At 40.9% G+C, this 27,752-nt stretch overlaps 1 protein-coding gene across 1 annotated transcript in view; it reads right to left on the minus strand.

The window, feature by feature from the left end:
- Nucleotides 1-27,374, minus strand: part of LOC139753530 (glutamate receptor ionotropic, delta-1-like) — a 121,245-nt gene extending 93,871 nt beyond the window's left edge. Inside the window, exon 1 of the mRNA XM_071670178.1 lies at nucleotides 26,926-27,374. Within this exon, the coding sequence (XP_071526279.1) occupies nucleotides 26,926-27,374 (449 nt within the window). The remainder of the gene's footprint in view (nucleotides 1-26,925) is intronic.
- Between the last annotated feature and the right edge of the window lie 378 nt (nucleotides 27,375-27,752).

Genomic DNA, 27,752 nt, shown 5'->3' on the forward strand with positions numbered 1-27,752 from the left:
GGACGTATGTATATACATGTGTATGGGGGGGGGGGGGTTGGGCCATTTCTTTCGTCTGTTTCCTTGCGCTACCTCGCAAACGCGGGAGATAGCGACAAAGTATAATAAAAAGAAAATATATATATATACATATATATATATATATATATATATATATATATATATATATATATATATATATATATATATATATATATATATATATATATATATATATATATATATATATTCATATGGTGAGTATTTTGAAGATTTGTTGAATGTGTTTCATGATAGAGTGGCAAATATATGGTGTTTTCGCCGAGGGGATGTGCAAAATGAGAGGGTTAGGGAGAATGATTTGGTAAACAGAGAAGAAGTAGTAAAATGTTTGCGGAATATGAAAGCCGTTCAAGGCACCAGATTTGGATATTATTGCAGTAGAATTTATTAAGAAAGCTTGTGACTGTATTGTCGACTGGTTGGTAGGGTTATTTAATGTATGTATGACACATGGTGAGGTGCCTTAGGATTGGTGGAATGCTTACATAGTGCCATTTTACAAAGGCAAAGGTGATAAAAGCTTGCTGAAATTACAGAGGTATAAGTTTGTTGAGTATTCCTGTCAAATTATATATGAGGGTATTGATTGAGAGGGTGAAGGCATGTACAGAGCATCAGAACAGGGAAGATCAGTATGGTTCTAGAAGTGGTAGAGTATGTGCGGATTAGGTGTTTGCTTTGAAAAATATATGTGGTAAATACTCAGAAAAGCAAATGGATTTGTATATAGCACATATGGATCTGAAGTAGGCATATGATAGAGTTGATAGAGATGCTCTATGGAAGGTATTAAGAATATATGGTGTGGGGAGGTAGTTGCTGGAAGCAGTGAAAAGTTTTTATCGAGGATGTAAGGCATTTGTGCGTGTGGGAGGAGAGAAAAGTGATTGGTTCTCAGTGAATGTAGGTTTGCGATATGGGTGTGTGATGTCTCCATGGCTGTTTAATTTTCTTATGCATGGGGTTCGTAGAGAGGTGAATGCAAGAATTTTGGATAGAGGGGCAAGTATTCAGTTTGTAGTGCCATTGTACAAAGGCAAAGGTGACAAAGGTGAGCGCTCAAATTACATAGGTATAATTTTGTTGAGTATTCTTGGGAAATTATATGGGAGGGTATTGATTGAGAGGGTGAAGGCATGTACAGAACATCAGATTGGAGAAGAGCAGTGTGGTTCAGAAGTGGTAGAGGATGTGTGGATCAGGTGTTTGCTTTGAAGAATGTATATGAGAAATACTTCGAAAAGGAAATGGATTTGTATATAGCATTTATGGATCTGGGGAAGGCATATGATAGAGTTGATAGAGATGCTCTGTTGAAGGTATTAAGAATATATGGTGTGTGAGGCAAGTTGTTGGAAGTAGTGAAAAGTTTTCATCCAGGATGTAAGGCATGTGTACGTGTAGGAAGAGAGGAAAGTGATTGGTTCTCAGTGAATGTAGGTTTGCGACAGGGGTGTGTGATGTCTCCATGGTGTTTTAATTTGTATATGGATGGGATTGTTAGGGGGTGAATGCAAGAGTTTTGGAAAGATTGGCAAATATGCAATCTGTTGTGTATGAGAGAGCTTGGGAAGTGAGTCAGTTGTTCTTCGCTGATGATACAGCGCTTGTGGCTTATTCATGTAAGAAACTGCAGAAGCTGGTGACTGAGTTTGGTAAAGTGTGGGAAAGAAGAAAGTTGCGAGTAAATGTGAATAAGAGCAAGGCTATTAGGTACAATAGGGTTGAGGGTCAAGTCAATTGGGAGATAAGTTTGAATGGAGAAAAACTGGAGGAAGTGAAGTGCTTTAGATATCTGGTAGTTGATTAGGCAACGGATGAAACCATGGAAGCGGAAGTGAATCATAGGGTGGGGGAGGGGGCGAAAATTCTGGGAGACTTGGAGAGTGTGTGGAAGTCGAGAACATTATCTCAGAAAATTAAAAATTGGTATGCTTGAAGGAATAGTGGTTCCAACAATGTTGCATGATTGCGAGGCGTGGGCTATGGATAGAGTTGTGTGGAGGAGGGTAGATGTGCTGGAAATGAGATGTTTGAGAACATATGTGGTGTAAGGTGGTTTGATCGAGTAAGTAATAATAGGGTAAGAGATATGTGTGGTAATAAAAAGAGTGTGGCTGATAGAGCAGAAGAGGGTGTTTTGAAATGGTTTGCTCACATGGAGAGAATGAGTGAGGAAAGATTGACAAAGAGGATATATGTGTCAGAGGTGGCGGGATCAAGGGGAAGTGGGAGACCAAATTGGAGGTAGAAAGATGGAGTGAAAAAGATGTTTAGTAATCTGGGCCTGAGCATGCAGGAGGGTGAAAGGCGTGCAAGGAATAGAGTGAACTGGAAAGATGTGGTATACCAGGGTCGACGTGCTGCCAAGGGATTGAACCAGGGCATGTGAAGCGTTTGGGGTAAACCATGGAAAGTTCTGTGGGGCCTGGATGTGGAAAGGAGGCTGTGGTATATATGCATTATTACATGACAGCTAGAGAGTGAGTGTGAACGAATGTGGCCTTTGTTGTCTTTTCCTAGCCGTACTTCGCACCGTTGTTATTTCATATGTGGCGGGGTGGCGATGGGATTGAATAAAGGCATACAGTATGAATTATGTACAAGTGTATATATGTATATGTCTGTGTGTGTATATATTCGTATACGTTGAGATGTATAGGTATGTATATGTGCGTGTGTGGACGTGTATGTATATACATGTGTATGTAGGTGGGTTGGACCATTCTTTCGTCTGTTTACTTGCGCTACCTCGCTGACGCGGGAGACAGCGACAAAGCAAAATAAATAAATAGATGAAAATGAATATATATATATATATATATATATATATATATATATATATATATATATATATATATATATGTATATATTCTTTTCTGAAAACCTCTACAAATCTTCACTTTCTCCTCCACAAGATAATGATCAGACATCCTGCCATTTGCACCTCTCAGCACATTAAACATCCAAAAGTCTCTCTTTCACGCACCTATCAATTAACACGTGATCCAATAACGCTCTCTGGCCATCTCTCCTACTTACATACGTATACTTATGTATATTTCTCTTTTCACACCAGGTATTCTCAATCACGAGTCCTTTCTCAGCACGTAAATCTACATGCTCTTCACCATTTCCATTTACAACACTGAACACCAAATGTACACCAATTATTTCCTCAAGTACCACAGTACTCACCTTTGCATTCAAATCACCCATCACTATAACCCGGTCTAGTCCATCAAAACGTCTATCACACTCACTCGGCTGCTCCCAAACACTTGTCTCTCATGAACTTTCTTCTCATGCCCAGTTGCATATGCACCAATAATCACCCATCTCTCTCCACCCACATTCAAAATTACCCATATCAAACTAAAGTTTACTTTCATACACTCCATCACATACTCTCACCACTCCTGTTTCAGGAGTAGTGCCACTCCTTCCCTTGTTCTCGCCCTTTCAAAAACCCCTGACTTTACTCCCAAGACATTCCAAAACCACTCTTCCCCTTTACCCTTGAACTTCGTTTGACTCAGAGCTAAACAGCCATGTTCCTTTCCTCAAACATACTACGTATCTCTCCTTTTTCTCATCTTGCTTACATCCACCCACATTTAGACAACCCTATCTGAGCCTTCGAGGAGGATGATATCTTCCTGGGTAACTCATTCTTCTGTTTCCCCTTTTAGAAACTGAAAATACAAGGAGGGGAGGGTTTCTAGCCACCCGCTCCCGTCCCCTTTAGTCCCCTTCTACGACACGTCAGGAATGCTTGGGAAGTATTCTTTCTCCTCTATCCCCAAGGATAGGGGCAGAATGTTGGGGTGAAGAGAGTGGTGAGAGTAAGTGAGCTTGGGAAGGAGCCTTGTGTGAGGAAGTACCAGGAGACAATGAGTTCAGAATGGAAAAAGTGAGAACAAAGGACGGAAGGGGAGTGGGGGAGGAATGTGATGTATTTAGGGAAGCAGTGATTGCTTGCGTAAAAGATGCGTTTGGCATGAGAAGCGTGGGAGGTGGGCAGATTAGAAAGGGTAGTTAGTTGTGGGATGAAGAAGTATGATTATTAGTGAAAGAGAAGACCGGGATATTTGGACGATTTTTGCAGGGAAATAATGCAAATGACTGGGAGATGTATAAAAGAAAGAGGCAGGAGGTCAAGAAAAAAGGTGCAAGAGGTGAAAAAGAGGGCAAATGAGAGTTGGGGTGAGAGAGCATCATTAAATTTTTGGGAGAATAAAATGATGTTTTGGAAGGAGGTAAATTAAGTGCATAAAACAAGGGAACAAATGGGAACATCAGGGAAGGAGGCAAATGGGGAGGTGATAAAAAGTAGTGGTGATATGAGAACGAGATGGAGTAATCATTTTGAAGGTTTTTTGAATGTGTTTGACGATAGAGTTGCAGATATAGGGTGTTTTTGTCGAGGTGGTGTGCAAAGTGAGAGGGTAAGGGAGAATGATTTGTAAACAGGGAAGAAGTAATAAAAGCTTTTCGAAAGATGAAAGCCCGCAAGGCAGCGGGTTTGGATGGTATTGCAGTGGAATTTATCAAAAAACGTGGTGACTGCGTTGTTGACTGGTTGGTAAGGATATTTCATTATGTACGACTCATGGTGAGATGCCTAAGGATTGGCGAAATGCATGCATAGTGCCATTGTACAAAGGCAAACAGGGTACAGGTGAGTGCTCAAATTAAAGAGGTATAAGTTTGTTGAGTATTCCTGGGAAATTATATGGGTGGGTATTGACTGAGAGGGTGAAGGCATGTACAGAGCCTCAGTTTGGGGAAGAGCAGTGTGGTTTCAGATGTGGTAGAGGATGTGTAGATCAGGTGTTTGCTTTGAAGAATGAATGTGAGAAATACTTAGAAAAGCAAATGGATTTTTATGTAGCATTTATGGGTCTGAAGTAGGCATATGATAGAGTTGATAGAGATGCTCTGTGAAAGTTATTAAGAATATATGGTGTGGGAGGTAAGTTGTTAGAAGCAGTGAAAAGTTTTTATCGAGGATGTAAAGCATGTGTACGGGTAGGAAGAGAGGAAAGTGATTGGTTCTCAGTGAACGTCGGTTTTCGGCAGGGGTGCGTGATCTCTCCATGGTCTTTAATGCAAGTGTTTTGAAGAGAAGGGCAAGTATGCAGTTTGTTGTGGATGAGAGAGCTTGTGGATTATAGAGCTTGGGTAGTGAATCAGTTGTTGTTCGCTGATGATACAGCGCTGGTGGCTGATTCGGGTGTGAAACTGCAGAAGCTGGTGTCTGAGTTTGGTAAAGTGTGTGAAAGAAGAAAGCTGAGAGTAAATATGAATAAGAGCGAGGTTATTAGGTACAGTAGGGTTGGATGACATGTCAATTCAGAGGTAAGTTTAAATGGAGAAAACAGGACCGCGTTTCTGTTGTACAGGGTGGCGGACTCGGTAGCTTGTAGCGGGTCATTGACGTGTCCCATCCGTCTATGTGCTATTGGCGGGCCATTACAAAGCTGTTTAGCGGTGGTCATGTTAGTCTGGATTTTGATGACAGGTGCTTTCTCTCTAATGTGAATAGCTTCTAATATCTGTAGTCTCCTCTGATTACTGAAACTAGGAATGGTTTTCGTGCCATACAATGATATCCCACCTAAGTCTCGTTGTATGCTTTTGTTCACAATGTTGTTTGATTCCACCCTCCTGTAAGGGTGGATGAACAGTTGGGTTGACTGTTGATCGACTGTCGTAATCAGGATTCGAACCTATGCGCTCGACCATTAGCGGCCCGTGAGTGTATTACTGTCAGGAACGCTAACATACACCACGGAGGTTCACATCTTCAGCACATATCTTGAAATTTCATCCGGACCAGAAGTCTTGTGAGTCTGTATAAATGTTGTGTGTATGGGGTGTATATGTTGCTTGTATTTCTATGTTGTATTTCCATATTTGAATGTATGTTTTAATCTTTATTTTCGTTTCACTTAAGTGGAACATTCGATAAGTTACCAACAATTTGTTAGGCATAAAATGAAAATTATTCGTGTATGTACTGTTATAATCAATGATTTACCCACCGGCCATGACAAGTCCGCGAGTCCTCATGGTAACTGGTGTGTGTGAGGTGAGGCTCAGGGTGTTGAAGTAGGTGGATGTAAACTTGACACATAGATGACTCAATCACATGGTTCAACAGAACTTCGGTTACGTTGTTTTGCGCCTCCTGGTGGGTGGATGGAGACAGATACAGTAGGTACAATTCATCATACAGGGATCAATATATACACTCATCCAGTCAGTAGATTATTAGAATGAAAAGATCTGACACAGTAAGAATTGTCAGTTTAATGAATATCACTTTTTTTTTTTATCAATCGTGATGTTGCTGCACTCTCTCATATCCATGAAAATTGTTTTGGCCACTGTTCGCTTAAGCACTTAGGTTTCAAGTCCCTGCCTTAAAAACTTAAGCCCACTAGCACGATACAGGATATAGCAGCTTCCCACAAAAATAGTGAAGAGACACAACCACACGAAGACTAAATATTACAGAAGCTCACCCTTCCTCAAACAGCAAGGATGTAGATTTCTCGTCCTTATTTGACCGTGTCATATTCATATAACCATTCCATCTTTAAGAACCAGGTCTAGAAACCCACCCTCCCTGTATTTTTAACTTTCTAAAAGGAAAACAGAAGGAATCACTCGGGAAGTGCTCATCCTCCTCAAAGGATCAGATTGCGGTGTCTAAATGTGTGTGGATGTAACCGAGATGAGAAAAAAGGAGTGATAGGTAGTATAGATGGGGAAAGGAACCTGGATGTTTTGGCTCTGAGTGAAACGAAGGTAAAGGGTAAAGGGGAAGAGTGGTTTGGGAATGTCTTGGGAGCAAAGTCAGGGGTTAGTGAGAGGACAAGAGCAAGGGAAGGAGTAGCACTACTCCTGAATATGAGTGGTGAGAGTATGTGATAGAGTGTAAGAAAGCAAATTCTAGATTGATATGGGTAAAACTGATTGTGGATGGAGAGAGATGGGTGATTATTGGTGCATATGCAACTGGGCATGAGAAGAAAGATCATGAGAGGCATGGGTTCAGGGAAAAGCTAAGAGAGTGTGTTAGTAGTTTTGATGCAAAAGACCGAGTTATAGTAATGGGTGATTTCAATGCAAAGGTGAGAGAAAAATTGGTGTACATGAGGTGTTCAGTGTTGTAAATGGAAATTGTGAAAAGCTTGTAGATTGATGTGCTGAAAAAGAACTGGTGATTGGAAATACCTGGTTTAAAAAGAGAGATATACATAAGCATACGAATGTAAGTAGAAGATATGGCCAAAGAGCGTTATTAGATTACATGTTAATTGATAGGCGCGCGAAAGAGAGACTTTTGGATGTTAATGTGCTGAGGGGTGCAATTGGAGGGATGTCTGATCATTATCTTTTGGAGGCGAGGGTGAAGATATGTAGAGGTTTTCTCAAAAGAACAGAGCATGTTGGGGTGAAGAGAGTGGTGAAAGTAAGTGAGCTTGGGAAGGAGACTTGTGTGAGGTAGTACCAGGAGAGACTGAATACAGAATGGAAAAAGGTGAAAACAAATGACATAAGGAGAGTGGGAGAAGAATGGAATGTATTTAGGGAAGCAGTAATGGCTTAAGCAAGGGATTCATGTGGCATGAGAAGCGTGGGATATGGCCAGAGTAGAAAGGGTAGTGAGTAGTGGGATGAAAAGCAAGATTATTAGTGAAAGAGAAGAGAGAGGCATTTGGACGATTATTGCAGGGAAATAATGCAAATGACTGGAAGAAGGTCAAGAGAAAGGTGAAAGAGGTGATAGAGAAGGCAAATGAGAGTTAACGTGAGAGAGTTTCATAAAATTTTAGGGAGAATAAAAAGATGTTTTGGAAGGAGGTAAATAAAGTGAGTAAGATAAGGCAACAAATGGGAACATCAGTGAAAGGGACTAATGGGGCGGCGATAACAAGTAGTGGTGATGTGAAAAGGAGATGGTGTGAGTATTTTGAAGGTTTGTTGAATGTGTTTGGTGATAGAGTGGCAGATATAGGGTGTTTTGGTCGAGGTGGAGTGCAAAGTGAGATCCTCCCCTCTCAATTTCTTTTTAATTTTCCAAAAGAAGGAACAGAGAAGGGGGCCAGGTGAGGATATTCCCTCAGTGGCCCAGTTCTCTGTTCTTAACGCTACCTCGCTAACGCGGGAAATGGCGAATAGTTTGAAAAAAAAAATATATATATATATATATATATATATAATTTGAGCACTCACTCTTATTCCCTTTGCCTTTGTACAATGGCACTATGCACGCATTCCGCCAATTCTCAGGCACCTCACCATGAGTACATACATATATTAAACAACCTTACCAACCAGTCAATAATACAGTCACCCCCTTTCTTAATAAATTCCACTGCAATACCATCCAAACCTGCTGCCTTGCCGGCTTTCAACTTCCGCAAAGCTTTTACTACCTCTTCTCTGTTTACCAAATCATTTTCCCTAACCCTCTCACTTTGCACACACCTCGACCAAAACACCCTATATCTGCCACTCTATCATCAAACACATTCAACAAACCTTTAAAATACTCACTCCATCTCCTTCTCACATCACCACTACTTGTTATCACCTCCCCATTTGCGCCCTTCACTGAAGTTCCCATTTGCTCCCTTGTCTTTTTTTTTATTTTTTTATTATACTTTGTCGCTGTCTCCCGCGTTTGCGAGGTAGCGCAAGGAAACAGACGAAAGAAATGGCCCAACCCCCCCCCCATACATATGTATATACATACGTCCACACACGCAAATATACATACCTACACAGCTTTCCATGGTATACCCCAGACGCTTCACATGCCTTGATTCAATCCACTGACAGCACATCAACCCCGGTATAACACATCGCTCCAATTCACTCTATTCCTTGCCCTCCTTTCACCCTCCTGCATGTTCAGGCCCCGATCACACAAAATCTTTTTCACTCCATCTTTCCACCTCCAATTTGGTCTCCCTCTTCTCCTCGTTCCCTCCACCTCCGACACATATATCCTCTTCGTCAATCTTTCCTCACTCATTCTCTCCATGTGCCCAAACCACTTCAAAAAACCCTCTTCTGCTCTCTCAACCACGCTCTTTTTATTTCCACACATCTCTCTTACCCTTACGTTACTTACTCGATAAAACCACCTCACATCACACATTGTCCTCAAACATCTCACTTCCAGCACATCCATCCTCCTGCGCACAACTCTATCCATAGCCCAAGCCTCGCAACCATACAACATTGTTGGAACCACTATTCCTTCAAACATACCCATTTTTGCTTTCCGAGATAATGTTCTCGACTTCCACACATTCTTCAAGGCCCCCAGAATTTTCGCCCCCTCCCCCACCCTATGATCCACTTCCGCTTCCATGGTTCCATCCGCTGCCAGATCCACTCCCAGATATCTAAAACACTTCACTTCCTCCAGTTTTTCTCCATTCAAACTCACCTCCCAATTGACTTGACCCTCAACCCTCCTGTACCTAATAACTTTGCTCTTATTCACATTTACTCTTAACTTTCTTCTTCCACACACTTTACCAAACTCAGTCACCAGCTTCTGCAGTTTCTCACATGAATCAGCCACCAGCGCTGTATCATCAGCGAACAACAACTGACTCACTTCCCAAGCTCTCTCATCCCCAACAGACTTCATACTTGCCCCTCTTTCCAAAACTCTTGCATTTACCTCCCTAACAACCCCATCCATAAACAAATTAAACAACCATGGAGACATCACACACCCCTGCCGCAAACCTACATTCACTGAGAACCAATCACTTTCCTCTCTTCCTACACGTACACATGCCTTACATCCTCGATAAAAACTTTTCACTGCTTCTAACAACTTGCCTCCCACACCATATATTCTTAATACCTTCCACAGAGTATCTATATCAACTCTATCATATGCCTTCTCCAGATCCATAAATGATACATACAAATCCATTTGCTTTTCTAAGTATTTCTCACATACATTCTTCAAAGCAAACACCTGATCCACACATCCTCTACCACTTCTGAAACCCCACTGCTCTTACCCAATCTGATGCTCTGTACATGCCTTCACCCTCTCAATCAATACCCTCCCATATAATTTACCAGGAATACTCAACAAACTTGTACCTCTGTAATTTGAGCACTCATTCTTATCCCCTTTGCCTTTGTATAATGGCACTATGTACGCATTCCGCCAATCCTCAGGCACCTCACCATGAGTAATACATACATTAAATAACCTTACCAACCAGTCAACAATACAGTCACCCCCTTTTTTAATAAATTCCACTGCAATACCATCCAAACCTGCTGCCTTGCCGGCTTTCATCTTCCGCAAAGCTTTCACTACCTCTTCTCTGTTTAACAAATCATTTTCCCTAACCCTTTCACTTTGCACACCACTTCGACCAAAACACACTATATCTGCCTCTCTATCATCAAACACTTTCAACAAACCTTCAAAATACTCACTCCATCTCCTTCTCACATCACCACTACTTGTTATCACCTCCCCATTTGCGCCCTTCACTGAAGTTCCCATTTGCTCCCTTGTCTTACGCACTTTATTTACCTCCTTCCAGAACATCTTTTTATTCTCCCTAAAATTTAATGATATTCTCTCACCCCAACTCTCATTTGCCCTTTTTTTCACCTCCTGCACCTTTCTCTTGACCTCCTGTCTCTTTCTTTTATACATCTCCCACTCAATTGCATTTTTTCCTTGCAAAAATCGTCCAAATGCTTCTCTCTTCTCTTTCACTAATACTCTTACTTCTTCATCCCACCACTCACTACCCTTTCTAATCAACCCACCTCCCACTCTTCTCATGCCACAAGCATCTTTTGCGCAATCCATCACTGATTCCCTAAATACATCCCATTCCTCCCCCACTCCCCTTACTTCCATTGTTCTCACCTTTTTCCATTCTGTACTCAGTCTCTCCTGGTACTTCCTCACACAGGTCTCCTTCCCAAGCTCACTTACTCTCACCACCCTCTTCACCCCAACATTCACTCTTCTTTTCTGAAAACCCATACAAATCTTCACCTTAGCCTCCACAAGATAATGATCAGACATCCCTCCAGTTGCACCTCTCAACACATTAACATCCAAAAGTCTCTCTTTCGCACGCCTGTCAATTAACACGTAATCCAATAACACTCTCTGGCCATCTCTCCTACTTACATAAATATACTTATGTATATCTCGCTTTTTAAACCAGGTATTCCCAATCATCAGTCCTTTTTCAGCACATAAATCTACAAGCTCTTCACCATTTCCATTTACAACACTGAACACCCCATGTATACCAATTATTCCCTCAACTGCCACATTACTCACCTTTGCATTCAAATCACCCATCACTATAACCCGGTCTCGTGCATGAAAACCACTAACACACTCATTCAGCTGCTCCCAAAACACTTGCCTCTCATGATCTTTCTTCTCATGCCCAGGTGCATATGCACCAATAATCACCCACCTCTCTCTATCAACTTTCAGTTTTACCCATATTAATCGAGAATTTACTTTCTTACATTCTATCACATACTCCCACAACTCCTGTTTCAGGAGTATTGCTATTCCTTCCCTTGCTCTTGTCCTCTCACTAACCCCTGACTTTACTCCCCAGACATTCCCAAACCACCCTTCCCCTTTATCCTTGAGCTTCGTTTCACTCAGGGCCAAAACATCCAGGTTCCTTTCCTCAAACATACTACCTATCTCTCCTTTTTTCACATCTTGGTTACATCCACACACATTTAGGCACCCCACTATCAGCCTTCCAGGAGGATGAGCACTCCCCGCGTGACTCCTTCTTCTGTTTCCCATTTTAGAAAGTTAATACAAGGAGGGGAGGATTTCTGGCCCCCCCCTCTCCCGTCTCCTCTAGTCGCTTTCTACGACACGCGAGGAATACGTGGGAAGTATTCTTTCACCCCTATCCCTAGGGATAATATACATATATATATACATATACACATACACACACATACACATACATACGCACATATACACACACACACACATACATATATATACATATGAAAAATGTAAGAAACAATTTAGAAAACTGAAACTTCTAGCTTGAAATGAATGAAAAAATGAATGTCACATAATGGTTCAACCTCTGGCTATGGAAAAAGGAAATGTATAATTTATTTACACAAACGTCAATAGCAGTTCTCATCAATTTAACCACTGTATCAATAAGCCACAATGTCTAAGCTACATTTTTCTCCAATTTCACTATTTTCTTGTCAAAACACCATGTATGAAAACTATCACTCCAGTAACACAACTATAAACATTTACTTCCCCTTAAAAAGAAAAAAAAAAAAAAAAAAATATATATATATATATATATATATATATATATATATATATATATATATATATATATATATATATATATATATATATATATATATATATATATATATTTTCTTTTTTTTTTTTTGCTTTTTCGCTGTCTCCCGCGTTTACGAAGTAGCACAAGGAAACAGACGAACGAAATGGCCCAACCCACCCCCATACACATGTATATACATACGTCCACACACGCAAGTACACATACCTACACAGCTTTCCATGGTTTACCCCAGACGCTTCAACTTGCCATGATTCAATCCACTGACAGCACGTCAACCCCGGTATACCCCATCGATCCAATTCACTCTATTCCTTGCCCTTCTTTCACCCTCCTGCATGTTCAGGCCTCGATCAAACAAAATCTTTTTCACTCCATCTTTCCACCTCCAATTTGGTCTCTCACTTCTCCTCGTTCCCTCCACCTCCGACACATATATCCTCTTGGTCAATCTTTCCGCACTCATTCTCTCCATGTGCCCAAACCATTTCAAAACACCCTCTTCTGCTCTCTCAGCCACGCTCTTTTTATTTCCACATATTTCTCTTCCCCTTACGTTACTTACTCGATCAAACCACCTCACACCACATATTATCCTTACAAACATCTCATTTCCAGCACATCCATCCTCCTGCGCACACCTCTATCCATAGCCCGCGCCTCGCAACCATACAACATTGTTGGAACCACTATTCCTTCAAACATACACATTTTTGCTTTCCGAGATAATTTTCGCGACTTCCACACATTCTTGAAGGCTCCCAGGATTTTCGCCCCCTCCCCCACCCTATGATCCACTTCCGCTTCCATGGTTCCATCCGCTGCCAGATCCACTCCCAGATATCTAAAACACTTCACTTCCTCCAGTTTTTCTCCATTCAAACTCACCTCCCAATTGACTTGACCCTCAACCCTACTGTACCTAATAACCTTGCTCTTATTCACATTTACTCTTAACTTTCTTCTTCACACACTTTACCAAACTCAGTCACCAGCTTCTGCAGTTTCTCACATGAATCAGCCACCAGCGCTGTATCATCAGCGAACTACAACTGACTCACTTCCCAAGCTCTCTCATCCCCAACAGACTTCATACTTGCCCCTCTTTCCAAAACTCTTGCATTCACCTCCCTAACAACCCCATCCATAAACAAATTAAACAACCATGGAGACATCACACACCCCTGCCGCAAACCTACATTCACTGAGAACCAATCACTTTCCTCTCTTCCTACACGTACACATGCCTTACATCCTCGATAAAAACTTTTCACTGCTTCTAACAACTTGCCTCCCACACCATATATTCTTAATACCTTCCACAGAGCATCTCTATCAACTCTATCATATGCCTTCTCCAGATCCATAAATGCTACATACAAATCCATTTGCGTTTCTAAGTATTTCTCACATACATTCTTCAAAGCAAACACCTGATCCACACATCCTCTACCACTTCTGAAACCACACTGCTCTTACCCAATCTGATGCTCTGTACATGCCTTCACCCTCTCAATCAATACCCTCCCATATATTTACCAGGAATACTCAACAAACTTATACCTCTGTAATTTGAGCACTCACTCTTATCCCCTTTGCCTTTGTACAATGGCACTATGCACGCATTCCGCCAATCCTCAGGCACCTCACCATGAGTCATACATACATTAAATAACCTTACCAACCAGTCAACAATACAGTCACCCCCTTTTTTAATAAATTCCACTGCAATACCATCCAAACCTGCTGCCTTGCCGGCTTTCATCTTCCGCAAAGCTTTCACTACCTCTTCTCTGTTTACCAAATCATTTTCCCTAACCCTCTCACTTTGCACACCACCTCGACCAAAACACCCTATATCTGCCTCTCTATCATCAAACACATTCAACAAACCTTCAAAATACTCACTCCATCTCCTTCTCACATCACCACTACTTGTTATCACCTCCCCATTTGCGCCCTTCACTGAAGTTCCCATTTGCTCCCTTGTCTTACGCACTTTATTTACCTCCTTCCAGAACATCTTTTTATTCTCCCTAAAATTTAATGATACTCTCTCACTCCAACTCTCATTTGCCCTTTTTTTCACCTCTTGCACCTTTCTCTTGACCTCCTGTCTCTTTCTTTTATACATCTCCCACTCAATTGCATTTTTTCCCTGCAAAAATCGTCCAAATGCCTCTCTCTTCTCTTTCACTAATACTCTTACTTCTTCATCCCACCACTCACTACCCTTTCTAATCAACCCACCTTCCACTCTTCTCATGCCACAAGCATCTTTTGCGCAATCCATCACTGATTCCCTAAATACATCCCATTCCTCCCCCACTCCCCTTACTTCCATTGTTCTCACCTTTTTCCATTCTGTACTCAGTCTCTCCTGGTACTTCCTCACACAGGTCTCCTTCCCAAGCTCACTTACTCTCACCACCCTCTTCACCCCAACATTCACTCTTCTTTTCTGAAAACCCATACAAATCTTCACCTTAGCCTTCACAAGATAATGATCAGACATCCCTCCAGTTGCACCTCTCAGCACATTAACATCCAAAAGTCTCTCTTTCGCACGCCTGTCAATTAACACGTAATCCAATAACGCTCTCTTGCCATCTCACCTACTTATATAAGTATACTTATGTATATCTCGCTTTTTAAACCAGGTATTCCCAATCATCAGTCCTTTTTCAGCACATAAATCTACAAGCTCTTCACCATTTCCATTTACAACACTGAACACCCCATGTATACCAATTATTCCCTCAACTGCCACATTACTCACCTTTGCATTCAAATCACCCATCACTATAACCCGGTCTCGTGCATCAAAACCACTAACACACTCATTCAGCTGCTCCCAAAACACTTGCCTCTCATGATCTTTCTCCTCATGCCCAGGTGCATATGCACCAATAATCACCCACCTCTCTCTATCAACTTTCAGTTTTCCCATATTAATCGAGAATTTACTTTCTTACATTCTATCACATACTCCCACAACTCCTGTTTCAGGAGTATTTCTACTCCTTCCCTTGCTCTTGTCCTCTCACTAACCCCTGACTTTACTCCCTAGACATTCCCAAACCACTCTTCCCCTTTACCCTTGAGCTTCGTTTCACTCAGAGCCAAAACATCCAGGTTCCTTTCCTCAAACATAATACCTATCTCTCCTTTTTTCACATCTTGGTTACATCCACACACATTTAGGCTCCCCACTCTCAGCCTTCGAGGAGGATGAGCACTCCCCGCGTGACTCCTTCTTCTGTTTCCCATTTTAGAAAGTTAATACAAGGAGGGGAGGATTTCCGGCTCCCCGCACCCGTCCCCTCTAGTCGCTTTCTACGACACGCGAGGAATACGTGGGAAGTATTCTTTCACCCCTATCCCCAGGGATAATATACATATATATATACATATACACATACACACACATACACATACATACGCACGTATACTCACACACACACTTACATATATATATACATATGAAAAATGTAAGAAACAATTTAGAAAAGTGAAACTTCTAGCTTGAAATGAATGAAAAAATGAATGTCACATAATGGTGCAACCTCTGGCTATGGAAAAAGGAAATGTATAATTTATTTACACAAACGTCAATAGCAGTTCTCATCAATTTAACAACTGTATCAATAAGCTTCAATGTCTAAGCTACATTTTTCTCCAATTTCACTATTTCCTTGTCAAAACACCATGTATGAAAACTATCACTCCAGTAACACAACTATAAACATTTATTTCCCCTTAAAAAAAAAAAAAAAAAAAAAAATATATATATATATACATATATATATATATATATATATATATATATATATATATATATATATATATATATATATTTCTTTTTTTTTTTTTTGCTTTTTCGCTGTCTCCCGCGTTTACGAGGTAGCGCAAGGAAACAGACGAACGAAATGGCCCAACCCACCCCCATACACATGTATATACATACGTCCACACACGCAAGTATACATACCTACACAGCTTTCCATGGTTTACCCCAGACGCTTCAACTTGCCATGATTCAATCCACTGACAGCACGTCAACCCCGGTATACCCCATCGATCCAATTCACTCTATTCCTTGCCCTCCTTTCACCCTCCTGCATGTTCAGGCCTCGATCACACAAAATCTTTTTCACTCCATCTTTCCACCTCCAATTTGGTCTCCACTTCTCCTCGTTCCCTCCACCTCCGACACATATATCCTCTTGGTCAATCTTTCCTCACTCATTCTCTCCATGTGCCCAAACCATTTCAAAACACCCTCTTCTGCTCTCTCAACCACGCTCTTTTTATTTCCACACATCTCTCTTACCCTTACGTTACTTACTCGATCAAACCACCTCACACCACACATTGTCCTCAAACATCTCATTTCCAGCACATCCATCCTCCTGCGCACAACTCTATCCATAGCCCACGCCTCGCAACCATACAACATTGTTGGAACCACTATTCCTTCAAACATACCCATTTTTGCTTTCCGAGATAATGTTCTCGACTTCCACACATTCTTCAAGGCTCCCAGGATTTTCGCCCCCTCCCCCACCCTATGATCCACTTCCGCTTCCATGGTTCCATCCGATGCCAGATCCACTCCCAGATATCTAAAACACTTTACTTCCTCCAGTTTTTCTCCATTCAAACTTACCTCCCAATTGACTTGACCCTCAACCCTACTGTACCTAATAACCTTGCTCTTATTCACATTTACTCTTAACTTTCTTCTTTCACACACTTTACCAAACTCAGTCACCAGCTTCTGCAGTTTCTCACATGAATCAGCCACCAGCGCTGTATCATCAGCGAACTACAACTGACTCACTTCCCAAGCTCTCTCATCCCCAACAGACTTCATACTTGCCCCTCTTTCCAAAACTCTTGCATTCACCTCCCTAACAACCCCATCCATAAACAAATTAAACAACCATGGAGACATCACACACCCCTGCCGCAAACCTACATTCACTGAGAACCAATCACTTTCCTCTCTTCCTACACGTACACATGCCTTACATCCTCGATAAAAACTTTTCACTGCTTCTAACAACTTGCCTCCCACACCATATATTCTTAATACCTTCCACAGAGCATCTCTATCAACTCTATCATATGCCTTCTCCAGATCCATAAATGCTACATACAAATCCATTTGCTTTTCTAAGTATTTCTCACATACATTCTTAAAGCAAACACCTGATCCACACATCCTCTACCACTTCTGAAACCACACTGCTCTTCCCCAATCTGATGCTCTGTACATGCCTTCACCCTCTCAATCAATACCCTCCCATATAATTTACCAAGAATACTCAACAAACTTATACCTTCTGTAATTTGAGCACTCACTCTTATCCCCTTTGCCTTTGTACAATGGCACTATGCACGCATTCCGCCAATCCTCAGGCACCTCACCATGGGTCATACATACATGAAATAACCTTACCAACCAGTCAATAATACAGTCACCCCCTTTTTTAATAAATTCCACTGCAATACCATCCAAACCTGCTGCCTTGCCGGCTTTCATCTTCCGCAAAGCTTTTACTACCTCTTCTCTGTTTACCAAATCATTTTCCCTAACCCTCTCACTTTGCACACCACCTCGACCAAAACACCCTATATTTGCCACTCTATCATCAAACACATTCAACAAACCTTCAAAATACTCACTCCATCTCCTTCTCACATCACTACTACTTGTTATCACCTCCCCATTTGCGCCCTTCACTGAAGTTCCCATTTGCTCCCTTGTCTTACGCACTTTATTTACCTCCTTCCAGAACATCTTTTTATTCTCCGTAAAATTTAATGATACTCTCTCACTTCATCTCTCATTTGCCCTCTTTTTCACCTCTTGCACCTTTCTCTTGACCTCCTGTCTCTTTCTTTTATACATCTCCCACTCAATTGCATTTTTTCCCTGCAAAAATCGTCCAAATGCCTCTCTCTTCTCTTTCACTAATAATCTTACTTTTTCATCCCACCACTCACTACCCTTTCTAATCAACCCACCTTCCATTCTTCTCATGCCACAAGCATCTTTTGCGCAATGCATTACTGATTCCCTAAATACATCCCATTCCTCCCCCACTCTCCTTACTTCCATTGTTCTCACCTTTTTCCATTCTGTACTCAGTCTCTCCTGGTACTTCCTTACACAAGTCTCCTTCCCAAGCTCACTTACTCTCACCACCCTCTTCACCCCAATATTTAATCTTCTTTTCTGAAAACCCATACAAATCTTCACCTTAGCCTCCACAAGATAATGATCAGACATCCCTTCAGTTGCACCTCTCAGCACATTAACATCCAAAAGTCTCTCTTTCGCGCGCCAGTTAATTAACACGTAATCCAATAACGCTCTCTGGCCATCTCTCCTACTTACATACGTATACTTATGTATATCTCGCTTTTTAAACCAGGTATTCCCAATCACCAGTCCTTTTTCAGCACATAAATCTACAAGCTCTTCACCATTTCCATTTACAACACTGAACACCCCATGTATACCAATTATTCCCTCAACTGCCACAAAACTCACCTTTGCATTCAAATCACCCATCACTATAACCCGGTCTCGTTCATCAAAACCACTAACACACTCATTCAGCTGCTCCCAAAACACTTGCCTCTCATGATCTTTCTTCTCATGCCCAGGTGCATATGCACCAATAATCACCCATCTCTCTCCATCAACTTTCAGTTTTACCCATATTAATCCAGAATTTACTTTTTTACATTCTATCACATACTCCCACTACTCCTGTTTCAGGAGTTATATATATATACATATATATGTATATATATATATATTTATATATATATATATATATATATATATATATATATATATATATATATATATATATATATATATATATATATATATATATATATATATATATCTTTTCTTTTCTTTTATACTATTCGCCATTTCCCGCCCTAGCGAGGTAGCTTTAAGAACAGAGGAATGGGCCTTTGAGGGAATATCCTCATCTGGCCCCCTTCTCTGTTCCTTCTTTGGGAAAAAAAAAAACAAGAGGTGAGGATTTCCAGCCCCCCGCTCCCTTCCCTTTTAGTAGCCTTCTACGACACGCAGGGAATACGTGGGAAGTATTCTTTCTCCCCTTTCCCCAGGGATAATATATATATATATATATATATATATATATATATATATATATATATATATATATATATATATATATATATATATATATATATATATATATGTATATATATATATATATTGTTACGAACACGTGTGTGTGTCCTCGTGTATGCTGTTGTATCTATTTCTTATCAGGGCGAGGAGTGATGCCAGAGGCTGGCTCGGAGTTTCTGTCCACCCAGCATTTTACGAGAGTGTAGCTACGCCGAGTCTCTGGGACCCTCCAACCAATAAGAATTGCTTATATTTCTATAGCCAATCAAAATGTAAGGTTGTTTAGTAGCAAGGGTGAACGTTTGACTTCTTGTACCCACTACACCCGCTGAGATTTGATTCCTCACTCTCTAGTCCAGCGAGGTGGGTGGTGTCCCCTGCTGGAAACCTGTAAACCTGTAAGTCTGTAAGCCTGTAAACCTGTAAGCCTGTAAGCCTGTAAGCCTGTAAGCCCTGCTGTGCTATAAGCCCGTTACCCGAGTGCTGTGTTATAAGCCCGTTACCCGAGTGTTGTGCTATAAGCCCGTTACTACTGTGTCACGTCAGGTTTAGCTAAGTGTTTACTGTGTTACATCAGGTTTAGATAAGTGTAACGATGAAGTTCATTGTGTCACGTCAAGCGTAACTAAGTGTCATAAGAAAGAGATCTCCTGGCTTAATATCTTATCTAGAAAACTGACTCATGTTCAATGTTAACGTAATGTTTCATGCTTGATTTATGTACCTATCTTTGTACACTTGAATTGTTTCATTATAAGTAGATTTAATGTAATGCTGGTCTTTAATGCAATCCCATAACTTTATTATTGTGTTATCCTGAGTTGTGCAACTTGACAAATCTATAACGTCCTTGCAAGACAAGGGTCAGTAGAATTTGTAACATATATGTTATTGGCGACCTCGCCTGAATAAGTATTGAGTTCGTAACAATATACACAGTCATTTACATCAATTCATGTGTACCATAAAATATTCATAAGTTACTGAAACATATATATATATATATATATATATATATATATATATATATATATATATATATATATATATATATATATATATATATATATATATATATATATATATATATATATATTTATATATTTATATATATATAAATACATATATATATATATATATATATATATATATATATATATATATATATATATATATATATATATATATATATATAGATATAAAGCTCCAACAGCCAGGATCGAACCTGGGACCCCTTGTGCAAGAGGCAGGCATGCTAACCGCTAGGCTAAGGGACTGTATAATAGGAAACAACTATTCGAAATACTAAGTACTCGAATACCCTTCGTCTCACAGTGGTGAGCAACGGGGTCTATCGGTTGTTTCCGAACAGAACACATAGCCAGCTGATAGCGTTTTACCGAACCTGACTGTACAACGCGGAGTTATATGAATACGAATAAAGTGTATATGAACGCGCGCCTTCATAGAACATACAAAGCTCCAACAGCCAGGATCGAACCTGGGACCCCTTGTGCAAGAGGCAAGAGTACTTAGTATTTCGAATAGTTGTTTCCTATTATACAGTCCCTTAGCCTAGCGGTTAGCATGCCTGCCTCTTGCACAAGGGGTCCCAGGTTCGATCCTGGCTGTTGGAGCTTTGTATGTTCTATGAAGGTGCGCGTTCATATACACTTTATTCGTATATATATATATATATATATATATATATATATATATTTGTATGTATATATATATATATATATATATATATATCCCCTTTGCCTTTGAAAAATGGCACTATGCAAGATTTCCTCCAATCCTCAGGCATCTCACCATGAGTCATACATGCATTAAATAACCTTACCATTCAGTCAACAATATAGTCACCCCCTTTTTTGATAAATTCCACTGCAATACCATCTAAATTCTCTGCTTTGCCTGCTTTCATCTTCCGCAAAGCTTTTACTACCTCTTCTCTATTTACCAAATCATTCTCCCAAAGCCCTCTCACTTTGCACACCACCTCGACGAAAACACCCTATATCTGCCACTCTATTATCAATCACATTCAGTAAACCTTCAAAATACTCACTCCATCTCCTCACCTCACCACTACTTATTATGACTTCGCCATAAGCCCCCTTCACTGAAGTTCCCATTTGTTCCCTTATCTTACGCACTTTATTTACCTCCTTCCAAAACATCTTTTAATTCTCCCTAAAATCTAATATACTCTCTCATTCCAACTCTCATTTGCCCTCTTTTACACCTCTTGCACCTTTTCTCTTGACCTCCTGCCTCTTTCTTTTATACATCTCCCAGTCATTTGCAATATTTCCCTGCAAAAAACGTGCCTGTCTTATCTTTCACTAATAATCTTACTTCTTCATCCCACCACTCACTACCCTTTCTAATCAGCCCACATCCCACGCCTCTCATGCCACAAGCATCTTTTGCGCAAGCCATCACTGCTTCTCTAAATACATCCCATTACTCCCCCACTCCCCTTATGTCCTTTGTTCTCACCTTTTTCCATTCTGTTCTCTGTCTATCCTGGTAATTCCTCACACAAGTCTTCTTCCCAAGCTCACTTACTCTTTATCACTCTTTTCACCCCAACATTCTTTCTTCTTTTCCGAAAACATCTACAAATCTTCACCTTCGCCTCCTCAAGATAATGATCAGACATCCCTCCAGTTGCACCTATCAGCACATTAACATCCAAAAGTCTCTCTTTCGCGCGCCTATCAATTAACACGTAATCCAATAACGCTCTCTGGCCATCTCTCCTACTTACATAAGTATACTTATGTATATCTCTCTTTTTAAACCAGGTATTCCGATTCATACTTTCTTTTTCAGCACATAAATCTACAAGCTCTTCCCCATTTCCATTTACTACACTGAACACCCATTTGGTAAACTTATGTGGACAAGAAGGTGAATTGTTTACAATTTTATCAACAATAAAGTTATCCGATTTGCATAGACATTCACTAATATTAAGATTACAATTTTTTGTGTATCTAATAATGGAAGATACACATATACTTCTCGTCGTACTGGAGTTAGAGCCCATAACTGAGATGGCATTACTCTAGTCAACACAATGGTCATAGTTTTCAACATGATTAAACTAGGCATTTGATCCTTGTACCGTGCTTATACTATATTCATGTTGCTTAAGTCTAACAGATTGATCCTTACCAGTCTGCCCAACGTAACACTTATCACAATTTCTACATGGCACTTTATAGATACAACCTGGTGAGTTCCCGATTAAGATATTCTTTATAGTATTATTGTTGCTGAAGGCAGCATTTAAATTAAAGTACTTAAGCAAATTGGGAAGTAAAGTAAGATTATCATTAAAAGATTAAAAGATTCATGTCTGTGGGAGGTTTGGGCTCAAGTATATAAAATAATTTTTTTGCTACCATAAGGGATTTATCAATGAAAGATCTACGGTACTTTAACTTAGATCTAATAGAATATATCTTCTGAAACTCATTTGTTTGCCGTTTCCCCTATTAGCTAGGTAGCGTCAGAAGCCCGTACTCCCTCACATCCTTCCTCTAGCTGTTTTGTGCAGTGCTCCAAAGCCACAGCCAAGCCCAACACACCCTCTCAATGGTTTTCCCCCTCGGCTTTACATGCCCTAGTTCAGTCTGTTGAGAGCATGTTGCCCCCTCTATATCAGAGCGTTCCAGTTTATTTTATTCTGCACAAGCTTTCTTACTAATGCTTATCCAGGCCCCGATCAATCAAATTTTTTTACATTCCATCCTTTTGGTCTCCATTTTCTTCTGAGTACCCAACACTTCTGACAAATATCCTCTTTGTCAACTTCTCCTCATTCATTCTCTCCATATGTCCGAACCATTTCCACAAACCTTTGTCTTCTCTCTCAACCACAACCTTCTTATTACCACACCTGTCTCCCACACTTTCATCACTTACTCGATCAAACCACCTTACGCCACATATTGTCCTCAAGCATTTCATTTCTAGAACATCTAACCTCCTCCTTGCCCAAGCGTCGCATCCGTACCATATCGTTGGGACAACCACACCTTTAAACACACCTGTTTCCGCCCTCCCAGATAACGACCTCCCTTTCGACGCAATTCTTAATGCTCCCGACGCCCATCTTATGACTTGCTTCCGCTTCCATGGTTCCATTTGCTGCCATATCCTTTGCTAGGAAACCCAACACTTCACTTCCTCCAAATTTTCTCCATTCAAACTCACACCCCAACTAACCCGTTCTTGTCTTCCTAACCCTGATTACATTACTTTCAATCACATTTTCTTTCAGTTTCCTAACCTACATACTCACCCAGAATCAATCGCCAACTTCTGCTTTTCTTCATTTGAATCTACCACGGATGCTGTTATCAAAAAACAACAACCTAATCACTCCCTAAGCCCTTTCACCATCTACACGCTCTTTCCAAGATCCTTACATTTACCTCCCTCACCATCACATCAATAGACAAAACTTGTAGCCATGGTGACACCACAAATCCTGCCACAAACAAACTTTAACATGGAATAACGCATTCTTCTCTCAACCTACTCGCTCACACACCTTGTATGTACTCTCGACAAAAACTCCTCATTGCTTTTAATAAGTTTCCTCCCAGGCCCATATGTTCGTAAGATCTTCAAAAATAGATGTCTAATTGTCCTATCATATTTTTCACCAGATCCATAAATTCTACATACGAATCCATCTATTTCACTACGTATATTTCGCACACATTCTTTAAAGCAAACACCTGATCTAAGTATACTCTACCGCACCTGAAGCCATATTGTTCCTCTCCAATTTGATGCTCTGTTCATGCTTTCACCTTCTCAATCAATTACTTTCCCATACAACTTACCCGGTACATTCAACAAACAATATGCCCCTATAGGTTGAAACTTTTTCCCCAAGCATTCTGTCAATCCTCAGGCACCTCACCATGATCCATACATACACCAACAATCTTAACCGACCAATCAACAACAGAGTTTCATAAGAAATTCAACTGCAATACCATGCACTTCAGCTGTTTTGTCATTTTTCATCTTTAGTAAGGTCTTCACTACCTCTTCTGTCTTCATTAAGCCACTCTCCATGATCCCCCTCATTTCGCATACCTCCCCGATCCAAACATCGTACCTCTGCCACTGTCATCAAACACTCTCAACAGTCTTTCAAAATACTCACTCGATCTCCTCACCTCATCGCTTCCTGTTATTTCTTCATTTGCCCCCATTTTTTCTTGCTTATCTCACACTATTCATCTCCTTACATAGCATATCATTCTCTATGAAGTTTACTGATACTTGCTCACCCTCTCTTTCATTTACCTTTTTTAACCCCAGAACCTTCCTTCACGACAGTATCCAAGTAAGTACCGCCCTAACGCGTCTTTTTTTCTCTTTCACTAACAGCTTTACTTCGTCATGCCACTACTCACTACCCTTTCTCACATACTACCTCCCACCTTTCGCATAGCACACACTTCCTGAAACCATTGCTTCCTGAAATGCCTCTCATTCCTCATCCACTCCCCTAGCTTCGTTTATTTTCACGTTCTACTACTCTTCTACACGCTATCTCTCCTGGTTTTTCCTCATAAACAACTCTTTTCCAAGTTCACTCATTTCTAACACCTTTCACCCTTCTCGTTACCTCATTCCCGGAGACGTACAAATCATCACACTCGCCTACACAAACATCCCACAAACTGACGCTCTCATCACATTCACATCCAATAGTCTCTCTTTTGCACTCATGCCATTTAGTATGCAAGCTAATAATGCTCTCTTACCATCTTTCCTATTCATATACGTATTCTTTTGTATGTGCTACTATTTTAAGCAAGGCTTCCCAATTTCCAGCTCTTTTCCTACACACAACTTCAGAGGATCTACACCATTTCCATTAACGTAAATGAAAACCCAATGCTCCTAAATCATTCCTTCAACTACCACACACACACACACACACACACACACACACACACACACACACACACACACACATTTTACCATTGCCCGGCCGAGAGTTGAACCCATGCTAATGAGAAAGACAGTTGGACAACGTAATCACTTGACCACCGGTGGATTAGTGATATCTCTCTGAAACTGTTACGCACAGCTCCATGGCCCCACTCACTTATTGTGAGACAGATGGATGAGACAGGCCGTCCCTACTCTTTAGTCCAGAGGACGCTGTAAATCGACTCAGGGGCATCTTGGTAATGTTTATACATGCAATGTTCACTCATAAATTATTCTGAACTATCTCATCATTGCGCGCCTGAGACTCGACCCATTCATTGGCTATAGACTACAGACAGAATTGGCAGTGCAGGTAACTGACGATAGACCATAGCCAGATTTAGTAGTGCAGGTGACTGCTATAGACCATAGACAGATCTAGCAGTGTAGGTGACTGACTATAGACCAGAGGCATCTAGCAGTGCGGATGACGCACTATAGAACAGAGGGAGATCTAGCAGTGTGGGTGACTAACTACTGTATAGACCAGAGGCAGATCTAGCAGTGTGGGTGACTGACCAGGATACAGAGGAAGACCTAGCAGTGCTGGTGACTGACTATAGACCAGAGGCAGATCTAGCAATGCAGGTGACTGACTATAGATCAGAGCCATATCTAGCAGTGTGGGTGACTGACTATAGAACGGAGGCAGATCTAGCAGTGTGGGTGACTGACTATAGAACAGAGGCAGATCTAGCAGTGTGGGTGACTAACTATAGACCAGAGGCAGATCTAGCAGTGTGGGTGACTGACTATAGAACAGAGGCAGATCTAGCAGTGTGGGTGACTGACTATAGACCAGTGGCAGATGTAGCAATGCAGGTGACTGACTATAGACCAGAGGCAGATCTAGCAGTGTGGGTGACTGACTATAGAACAGAGGCAGATCCAGCAGTGCTGGTGACTGACTATAGAACAGAGGCAGATCTAGCAGTGTGGGTGACTGACTATAGACCAGAGGCAGATCTAGCAGTGTGGGTGACTGACTATAGACCAGAGGCAGATCTAGCAGTGTGGGTGACTGACTATAGACCAGAGGCAGATCTAGCAGTGTGGGTGACTGACTATAGACCAGAGGCAGATCTAGCAGTGTGGGTGACTGACTATAGACCAGAGGCAGATCTAGCAGTGTGGGTGACTGACTATAGAACAGAGGCAGATCTAGCAGTGTGGGTGACTGATAATAGACCACAAAATAAATCACTAACCTGTGATGTATTATACAGTAGCAGTAGGTCCTGCAGCTTGGCTTGTTGACTGTACCAAACATCATAAGTCAACATCAGATCACATTCCCTCAGTTCTTGCCTCTCCACACCTCCCAGCACCTGACTCACTGATGCCTCAACAATTAGCATTGTTGGAACGTAATGAGCCCCTTGTATATGTAGGGTCTCCAGAGGCATTACCTTTATATCCATACGTCTTGGTGGAGGGTTTAAGACCTTGCTATTTGTTGTTCCTGGACCATTCCAATTCTTGTCTGCAGTGGATATCTCACTACCACCTTTATTAACAGTCTGGGGCTGTTCTATCTGCTGTTCTTCTTTAGCTTGGATCAGCAGGGAACCTGGGGGAGTCATCACTCTGTAAGGCAGAGTTTCCTGGTGGTAGGTCTCGTCACTTGAGGACTTCACTGCAGTATCTGACTGGCCTTCCCCAGAAGCTGATAACATCAGGACCAACATCCATAGTATCCAGTTTGGTCCCATTATCTATGTTTACCTGAAGCAAAGGAATCCATACATTATGCCATAAAAAGCATTCTAAAACTACGAATTCTTTTTCTCTTCCACTGTAGTTGTGATATGATATTAAATATTGGCTATTCTCTCAACATTATATATATTAAGTACAATATTTCTATTAAGTAAAGTACGCAATTCTGAAAGAAATATTTATCAAAGCAAATCAAATAACATGAATAGTAATAACAAAAGCAATTAGGATGTATAAGAATAGCAGTAGAATTCTCCTTACTCATCCTCTCCATATACGCAAACTATTTCAGAATATCCTTCTCAGCGCTCTCTACCTCACTCTTATTATCACACGTCTCTCTTATCTTTTCATCATTTACTTGATCAGAC

Source organism: Panulirus ornatus, chromosome 14, assembly GCF_036320965.1.
Source record: "Panulirus ornatus isolate Po-2019 chromosome 14, ASM3632096v1, whole genome shotgun sequence".
Taxonomy (NCBI): Eukaryota; Metazoa; Arthropoda; class Malacostraca; order Decapoda; family Palinuridae; genus Panulirus; species Panulirus ornatus.